The 10,000-nt window shown below is 47.4% G+C and overlaps 1 protein-coding gene across 1 annotated transcript in view; it reads right to left on the bottom strand.

Annotated features, from left to right (window-relative positions):
• Positions 1 to 9,920, bottom strand: part of ank1a (ankyrin 1, erythrocytic a) — a gene marked incomplete at both ends in the record, with an annotated part of 83,753 nt that extends 73,833 nt beyond the window's left edge. Inside the window, one exon of the mRNA XM_084457420.1 lies at positions 9,795 to 9,920. Coding sequence (XP_084313546.1) covers positions 9,795 to 9,920 — 126 coding nt within the window. The remainder of the gene's footprint in view (positions 1 to 9,794) is intronic.
• Between the last annotated feature and the right edge of the window lie 80 nt (positions 9,921 to 10,000).

The raw sequence follows: 10,000 nt of genomic DNA, 5'->3' as shown, positions 1-10,000 counted from the left end.
GAGAGTAGTGGCCTGGGACGGGGGCGAGAGAGGTGAAATGGACTCCTGCACACACACACACACACACACACACACACCACACACACACACACACAGCATTCTCCACACCAATCACACCCGAGGCCCTGAGGGTGTGCCAGCTGTTGAGCCCAGCTGAGGTCTCTGTCTGACTGTGGGACGGAGGGCCTGTGAGGGGGCGGTCCTGTGACATCATCCTGACCTCCCTTCCGCACCATTGAGTCTGCAGGATCAGTGCTACACACACAGCTTACCTAGCCTGGCGTTGCCAGCCTGATCTCATTCTATTTCACTCCGCAGATCAGTCTGGATATTTATAGTTTATAGTTTATTTTTCACAAATATTCATATAAAATAACAATAATAATTTGATATAAATTGAGATGTGTGCAGGTGAGGTATGAAACCCAAAAGGGCTTGATCCAACCGTTCTAAATATCCAACCGTTCTAAATATCCAACCGTTCTAAATATCCAACCGTTCTAACTAAATCCACTCGAACCGAGATTGGTTCTTTGTTCTTTGTCTTTGTTTAATAAGATGACGGAACAGAGGAGCGCCCTAGAGGGATTTTCGCTGATTGGTTGTAGGTCTATCCAATTGCGTCCAGAGGCATTTTGATCTACGCCCATTGGTAACGCCTCTTGGGAATTGGAAAGCAACTAAGTTTCCAAGTAGGAAAACAAAACACTTTGGTGAGACTTGAATTTCATTCACAGTAGAGTCCAGGAGGTGTTTCTGTAGCACAAACCGTACTCAACATGAACCCCAGGCGGCCCACACACCAAGCAGATCACTACCACTCAAACCATCCAATGAGCCTGGAGCAAGAAACACCAAATTGATCACTTCCACCTGGGCAGCCAATGAGCTTGCGAGAAATCATTGCGCTTGGGGCAGGTGCTCAGCTTTGCTGCAACGAGCTTAGTTGCTCACTCCAGCTCAATGCAGCAGCAACACTTCTAATTCACTGCACCAAACCTGTACATACGACACACACACACACACACACGCGCGCGCCACCCACACAAACACGCCTACACACAGAGCAGTCCCATTGGTCTATCTGTGTCTATGATCACCACAACCTCTCTCACACACAGAGACTGGGAAGAGAGCGCTACACACTAACACGGAAGGAGCTCACTACCGTACTCTCTCATTCTCACGCAGGGGCGAGAGAGCGTGGAGGAAAGGGAGAGAAGGAGAAAGAGAGAAAGAGAGAGAGGGAGACGAGGAGGACGAGGACGTAGCGATGCCGGGAGAGATGTCACCGCTGGACTGCATCTACAGCACCGCCATTTTCATTCTCTGGGTTAAGGCTGTGTGTCCACCGGCGAGCTGTATGTAGCGCCAAGCTTACAGCTGATTAGAGTGCACTAAAGATAGAGTTTAGAGCTGGCTATGTTACCAATGTTTCACAGCTACGTTACCAACAATTGTCGTGTTTTTGCAGACTGTAGCTAGCCAACTAGCCAAGTTACGATAGCTAGCTAATGTTAGCTAGTGCTAACGTTTGCTCTCTCTGCAGTTTCGCCAAAAAACGATCGCTATCGTTGTCACAACAGCCTTTTACAGCCTGCGCTCTAGCCCAAAAAATAACTTTTTAGTATTCGAGCGGTCGAGTGGGATTTCCTATTTTCTGCTTTGAAAAGGTTCGGGTTCGGCAGTACATTCATTTCCTGGGTCAGTCTCCTTTATGTCTCGCCCTCGGCTTCTGTTCAGACGAATGCCTTCAGGTCGAAATATTTTCCTCCACAACGGGGCACAACACAGGGGTGTTCCCTCTGTCCTCTATTATTTGCGCACTCTATTGAACCCCTCCATTGCCCTGCGCTCACTCTGCGGCTTTCACGGGGTACTTAGAGGTGAGAGGGAGCACAAGGTGTCTTTCTACGCCGACGACTCGAGTCGATTCCAAGTATCGTGTCTGTACTGAAGATGTTTGGTAGGGTTTCTGGGTATAAGCTTAATTTGTCTAAGAGTGAACTGTTTCCTATCAACAAAGTTGCCCAGAATCTGTCATACTCCCAATTTCCATTCAAGTTAGCCGATAAGTCCTTTAAGTGGTGTATTTGTGACTAGGTCTGTCTTTAATTTGTTTACATTTAATTTCAAACCTCTATTTGAACGCATCATCAATAATTTGGGTCGTTGGTCTCATCTCCCTTTATCCCTGGCTGGGAGAGTTAACATTATAAAAATGAACATTCTTCCCAAATTTCTCTTTCTTTTTCAATGCATCCCCATTGTTATTAAGAAATCATATTTTAAGCAACTAGATGGGGAAATTACACGCTTTATTTAGAATAATAAACCTCCAAGAAGTAGAAAGGACTTCTTACAGAGACCAAGTCAGATGGGAGGTATGGTCCGGCCTAACTTTCAGCGTTATTATTGGGCCTGTAATGTCTGTGCTCTTACTTTTTGGGGTCTGTCGTTCGACTCAGACGATCAGCCTGCCAGGTTGCAAACCGAGCGGTCCTCATTACACCCTACCTCTCCTGGAGCAGTTCTTCTCTTCCCTTCCTATCGCATTAACATTTGCTGAGACCAATCCTCTTATAAAATAGTCCCTGGGCTAAAATTAGACAGAATTTTGGCTGGCATGGGATTTCCTCCTTGCTCCTCTGACTGCAAACCACCATTTCCATCCCCCTCTGTTAGATAGTTCCTTTCAATTATAATTCAGACTTTTAATGGCCTCACAAAGATGAAAGATCTTTATATGAATGGCACATTCCCTTCTTTTAAATTGCTGAGCACTAAATGCAATGTTCCCCAAGCTAATTTCTTCCATCTTTTACAAGTTTGCAACTATATTAGATCCAATACAACTACCTTTCCTAGCATGCCTAGGAGCACACAGATGGAGCTGTTGTTTTGTGTTGACCCTTCATCTAGGGGCGTAATATCATATTTATTACCATATGTTTAATCAATTAGATATATCCCTAGATTATCTGGAATCCGCATGGGAGGAGGATTTGGGCATTGACCTGACAGAGGAGCAATGGATAGAGGCACAGGAGGGTGTTCACTCAGCATCTATTTGTACAAGTACACCAGGCATGGTCTCATCCAGTTCAAGGTGCTGCATCATCTTCATCTTTCAAAGGCTTTCCAAAATATATCCTAATGTCAATCCTTTATGTGATCGCTGTGGCTTATTTCCTGCCTCGTTGGGGCACATGTTCTGGCTCTGCCCCAAATTATTACATTTCTGGAACCCTATATTTAAAATGTTGTCGGATATCATGGGACGTACAGTACAGTAGAACCTGACCCAGTTTTGGGGATTCCGGTAGAGGATAGTCCTCTCAGAAGACTGTCATAGGTTCATAACCCTCTTACACCACAGATTAATTTTACTCAATTGGAAACAGGCACATCCTCCCACTTATACAGCGTTGATTAAAGATGTCATGCACCACCCTAAGGCTGGAAAAACTTGATTCATGATGGTTGTCTTTTAATAAGAAGAGGGCATTTAATAAGATATGGAAACCATTCATTGATTATGTCGAGGCTTGGCAATAAATACCCCCTTTAAATTTTGAGGTATAACTATTTTGTAAGATGCCAATGCTCAATATGTAATGCAGCTTTGCAATGTGACCATTAATTATTTTGTATGCGCTGTATTTGTTTTGTTATTTTGTTTTTGTCGGTGTAGTGTTCATACTAGTGTTATTTACTAAAGGCCCTACGAGGAGTTTCGGGAAGCGGATGTGTTTTCCGCCCAAAAAGACCACATTTCCCATGAGCCTCCCCGCGCACTGTTATAAACCTTAGCTACCTGAGCCTGGTGTTTTGAAGACGGAACGATGTCCACCGACGAGGTAATTACATAGGTCTTACTAGTAACGTTACTTTTGACAATATATAACGGTCATATTTAAATTATTCTTCGTCTTGTCGGCGGCGTAGGCTACTGCAGTAAATCGTTTCGGCATTCCAAGGAAGTTCTGGACGATCCGACCACGAAATAATAATCTAAAAATAAACTACATACAAGAAACGATATTTGCCGAAAATGGACACATAAAGAAGTGTGGGTAATGTATTCACCCACATTAAAATGAGACTGTTTTGTAACCAAAAATAAACTCCTCGGGGTACCTTTAAATGATATGTACTTGTACAGTATGTACTGTTTGTATAATGACAAACCAATAAACAGACATTTAAAAGTTCCACTGCAAAAAAAAGCCTAGCGCTCATGGCGCTATAGCGCTAAAAAGCGTTAAGAACACAGCTCTCGTCTCTATAGCTCCCTAGAGCTCATTACCCAATGTAAACTGTGAGAAAACTAAAATACAGTTCGCTGGTGGACACGCACCCTAAGGCACAGATACTTTTGTACTGCTACTGTAGCAGCTCCACAGTCACGGGTCGACAAGCCGGTCTCTCTACCACAGGCCAGGGGTGACCCTGCTGACCGGGAAGCACCGTCCAGGAGAGACCGTGTCTACGGAGAGACACAAACACACTCATTCACCCCCCCAGACTATTCAGATACACCTGCTGTGAATGTTTACTGCCCTTACCTCCACTCTAACACTGACACACGCTACCCTTCACGTAGCTTGGGAGGTAGAGCGGCCGGCTGGGGATCGCAAGGTCCCCGGTTCAATCCCAGAGTGTGCCGAAGTATACTTGAGCAAGATACTGAACCCCAAAATTGCTCATGTGCGGCACGGTGGCGCAGTACTTAGCATTGTCGCCTCACAGCAAGAAGGTTGTGAGGTTGTCACAGCAAGAATGTTCTCCCTGTGTTTGCAAGGGTTTCCTCCCAATGAACCCAATACGAAAAACATGCAGATGCTCTTCGGTCCTGTCCCTGACCAGGACCTTGGACTTGGTCCCTGGGTGCCTCTGACGAGGCTGCCCACTGCTCCTGGCTGCCCCTGGAGGAGGTCAGCTTGGATGGGAGAAATGCAGGGAACAATTTACACCGGCAACCACAGATGTGTGTGTGTGTGTGTGTGTATGTGTGTGTGGTTGTCGCCTCTCATTCACGTGTGTGTATTTGTGTACCATGTGGCAAATAAAAGACTCAAGGTCCTGAATTATATTATAGAAATGGTGCTCAGAGCGCACAGACCTCCGCCCATGAATGCATTTCATAGCTCTGTGCGCACACGTGCATGCAAGGACATGTTTGGTATTGCTGCATTCGTCAAGAGCTTTATGTCCATTCCCCCCATTGACCAAAAAAAGGCCCAAAAATAAATGGAGGTGAATGGTCGGCTGTGTTGGGGCCGACCAAATTTCCAAAATGTAATGGGTTCTACAGTAAATTGGACCATGATACACACTTCCACTGAGTTTCATAAAAATCGGTCTGGTAGTTTTAGCGTAATTCTGAACCAACGAAACACACATCACCGAAAATACAACCTTGGTAAACAAACAAGGACACACGCCGTTACACCGGAAATAAACGCGTCAACACGCTTAGCCTCGAGGTATAACACCCTGAGGGATTCCAAATAATGACCACAAGGTTAAACCACTGGCATCGGGAAATAATATGTCCCTGAATGGTCATTAAGGGTGACCCACTGTAAAACTGTGAGACTTACAGTCTAGGCCTCGAAAACGATTCCACTGCCATCTGAGAGAACTAAGCTAATTGTCCACTGCACTGTCCTTCTATGTAATAGAAATGCTGCCCCTGCAGCGATGTACAGCATGCATCTATGTCCTCACTAAATCATTGTTCATATATAAATGGATATAGGAATGGGCTCTGAGTAGTGCTAACAGATATAACCGGAAACATAACTGCACAAAGAATACTTTTGGTCTCGATGGGACTTCCTGAGCAGTGGAAAGCACTTCACGTTCAGTCACTTGAATAAACCATGAACCTTAGAATACTTTTAGACATGGGCATACACACACACACGCACACGCACACACACACGCACACGCACACACACACAGGAGAAAGTAGGCTGTTCTGTGAAACAATAGGCCTTTGTTCATAGAGTGACAATGCTAATTTTCCCAGAGGAACAAACTCATCGATTAATGTAACTTGAGGACAATATCATGCACAGTTGCGAGAATGGAAAGCCTAAGATAAGAATAAGAATGCATCAAAATATGTACACAATTCAACTCGGCTTGGTTAAAAGATACATATCTGTATTTGTACGTTTGTTTGCTTGTTTGTGTTTTCATGTGCCTATGTTTTGTTATTATCTGTTGCATTCATGTTTATGTTTGTTCTGCTATTGTTGATGTGTTTTGTGTCTATGCTTAGTTGTTATTCTTGATGCATTTTGTGTATCAGGCCATGCCGCCATTGTAAATAAGATTAGGTTTTTAATGACATGCCTGACTAAATAAAGGTTGAATAAAATAAAATCAGTGTGTGTGAGAGAGAGAGAGAGAGAGAGAGAGAGTGAGAGAGAGAGAGAGAGAAAGAGAGAGAGAAAGAGATTATGTGAATTGCAAATGTATGCGGTGTGTGAGCATGTGTGTGTTTGCGCGCGGGTGTGTATAGTCTGCATGCCACTGTGTGTACAGTAATAGACGCAGGCCTGTCACAAAGCAGGCCTGACCTTGTCTGCACCGGGAGGTCAGGGATGCAGACCGAAGCAATCAATAACAGAGACAGCTGATGGAACAGCTACAAAAACCAAGACATTCACATCCCCAGTCTAATAACGCTGACTACCATCACTCTGCACACGTATTGATGAGAACAGCAGTCAACAAAGCGAGCTAGAAGAAGACAAAGGCATACCGGTAATCACTGAAATTCAGATCCATAATATCTTTACAGGAGTACCGTAAAGGAGCATTAATATTTAACCGTAACCAGAAACGGTCTTTAAACAGCTTTGCGACTGCAGTGTGAGGAAGCTCCTTGTTTACTGAGGAAACGGAGGCACCTCAGGAGCTGAGCAAAGGGAAACGGGACAAACACAACGCCGCTGTATGCTACTGTGCTGGTTCCAATAGAAAAGAGAGAAGAGTGTGTGTTGTGTGTGTGTGTGTGTGTGTGTGTGAGAGAGAGAGAGAGAGAGAGAGAGAAATAAAAAGACTTAGATAAAAAAGAGTTCCCCCTGTGATGAAATCTGCTCCAGAAACGAAGATAGTCTGTCATCTAGTGTTAAAACCGGAGGTCAGGGGAGGATGGGGTGGGGGTGGGGGGTGGGGATGGGGTGAGGGTAGGGGGGGGGGGGGGTGAGGGTGGGGGGGTTCTGGAGGCTTATTTAACAGACTTACATGTGAGGTGGGCGGAGGCCAGGTTAGTGAGTGACATGGGATACTGTGAAACCGTACACTTTCAATCAGAGCTGAACTGCATCAGGCGTCTCTGAATGTCTCTCCCTCCCCACCCCCAACGCAAGTCTCGACACTATCCCTGGCTAACTCCTCTCGACACACACACGCACACACACGCACACACGCACACGCACAGAATAAATAAAGAGGATTTATTATATATTTAATCATTCACAAGAACACACTCAAACATTAAACAAAACAAATAAAACCATCAGTATATGGAATACGACAAAAACATACAGAGCACAACAACTGTGATTCATTGATTGTGACCTACCTAACTATTTGTGTATCAGTACATACAGAACAGTAGGCTTTGATTACTGGACGGTCATGTGACCAGGGCTGGCCCCGGAGCTAGGCCCCTCCCCCCTCTTGAACCCAACCACCAGACTGTGCCAGCTCCTGCAGCTCGGTCTACCCGGGTACTGAGGGTCTCATATCCTCTCTGCCCAGTTCCCTCCTCTCTCCCCCTCTCTCTCCCTCTCTCTCTCCCTCTCTCTCTCTCTCTCTCTCTCTCTCTCCCTCTCTCTCTCTCTCCGTTCACCCTCATTACCCTCCTCTCTCCCATCTCCGCCCCTCCAGCCTCACTCGTTGTATCTCTTCCTGCCTGTCTGTCTCACCCCCCAGTCCCCTTCCTAATTCTATTGACATAACAAAACCAGCCCGCCGGTGCCACCCCACACCCCTGTCTCTCCCCCTCCGCCCGCTTCTCTCTCTCTCCCTCTAACCTGGACAATCCTGTAGGTGAGGAACATCAGAACTGTCTGTCTGTCTGCCTGCCTGTCTGTCTGTCTATCTGTCTATCTGTCTGTCTACCTGTCTGTCTGTCTGTCTGTCTGTCTGTCTGTCTGTCTGTCTGTCTGCCTGTCTGTCTGTCTGTCTGTCTGTCTGTCTGTTGGTCTGTCTGTCTGCCTGCCTGCCTGCCTGTCTTTCTCTGCCTGCCTGTATTCCTGTATGTCTGTCTGTCTGTCTGTCTGTCAGTCAGTCAGTCAGTCAGTCAGTCAGTCAGTCAGTCAGTCAGTCAGTCAGTCAGTCAGTCAGTCAGTCAGTCAGTCAGTCAGTCTATAACACTGTAATGCATCAGCATGAGATCACTTTACAGCAGTGTGCTCTCTCTCTCCCCCTCTCTCTCTCTCTCTCTCACACACATGCACACACACACACACACACACACACACACACACACACAGGCAGCTTGTGACACAGCCAGGTACAAAGCAGGATGGACACACACCCCAGAAATGGTTTATCGACACCCTACATCCAGAAAGTCTTTTCATTTCCTCAAAGTGTTCGTCTCATTTTGCATCATGACACCTGACTGGTGACTATATTGAGGTAGGCATCCATCCACAAGGTCCTAAACACACACTGATCTCCAACTCACAGGCAGGGACAGAGGGAACACTGATTGATTGTTTGCAATGAGGGTCTCTAGTGCAAAAGCCTGTCAGTCAGTCAGTCAGTCAGTCAGTCAGTCAGTCAGTCAGTCAGTCAGTCAGTCAGTCAGTCAGTCAGTCACCCATTCAGTCAGTCAGTCAGTCACCCATTCAGTCACCCATTCAGTCACCCATTCAGTCAGTCAGTCAGTCAGTCAGTCAGTCAGTCAGTCAGTCAGTCAGTCAGTCAGTCAGTCAGTCAGTCAGTCAGTCAGTCAGTCAGCCAGCCAGTCACCCAGCCAGTCAGTCAGTCACCCATTCAGTCACCCATTCAGTCAGTCCCATGCTAGTGCTCCCATGCTAGTGCTCCCCAGTACTCAGCTGTTGCTGGGAGCTCCCAGTATGAGACCTCTGCAGTGCTTAGAGGAAGCAGAGAGGAGAGGGTGAGAACTCCCCCTCGGTCCTCTGGTTAAGGTGTCACTGAGCAGAGTGGCGGTGAAATGTTACCCGGTGACACAATGCACCGCAGTGTGAAGACAAAGAACGAGAGACAGACGGACAGAGTGAGAGAGAGAGAGAACGAGAGAGAGAGCGAGGAAAAGACAGAGAGAGAGAGAGAGAGTGACAGGAGGAGAGAAAAGCGAGCGGTAGATTGGGGCTCCGTGGTGGAGCAGCGGCAGAGCAACGGCGCGGTCGGTAGAGCAGCCGGTGGACAGAAGGACAGTAGGACAGTAGGACAGTAGGACAGAAGGACAGTAGGACAGAAGGACAGTAGGACAGTAGGACAGTAGGAGAGCATGCAGTTGGTGTCATTTCCCCCGCGTCAGCGTGTACAGTACATGTGTGTCCGGTCAGGTCCGGCGCGCCACGCACAGCGGAGACGCACGTCGGAGCGGTCCCAGGCATGCCCCCAGTGCACCTGACCCCCCAGAGCTTAGCGTGAGAGAGATACCGTCCAAAGGGGGGGGGGGTGTCTCTCTCCCTCCTGCCAAACCCCCCCCCCTCATCCCCCCCCTCCCCCACTCCTCCCTCGGCAACTCCCCCCCCCCCACCCCCCCGACCTTCCCCTGCAAGTGCCCCCCGTACCTTGCGCTTCTTATCCCGAGATCGGCTCCTCTTCTTCGCTTTCTCCTCCTCCTTCTCCTTGCGCTCCTGCTCGGCGAGGATTTCTAAATCCTTGTTCTTGCGCAGGTGTTTGGCGGCTTGTGCCATGGTGGTGGCGGTGGAGGTGGCGCTGGTGCTGCCGGGCTCTGGCCAGGTGGTGCCGGGCGGGCTGGACGGAGTGCCGGGAG

The sequence above is a fragment of the Borostomias antarcticus genome (genome assembly GCF_949987555.1).
Source record: "Borostomias antarcticus genome assembly, chromosome: 23".
NCBI lineage: Eukaryota > Metazoa > Chordata > Actinopteri > Stomiiformes > Stomiidae > Borostomias > Borostomias antarcticus.
Note: the sequence above shows the minus strand (reverse complement) of the source record. Positions and strands in the feature narration are given on the sequence as shown.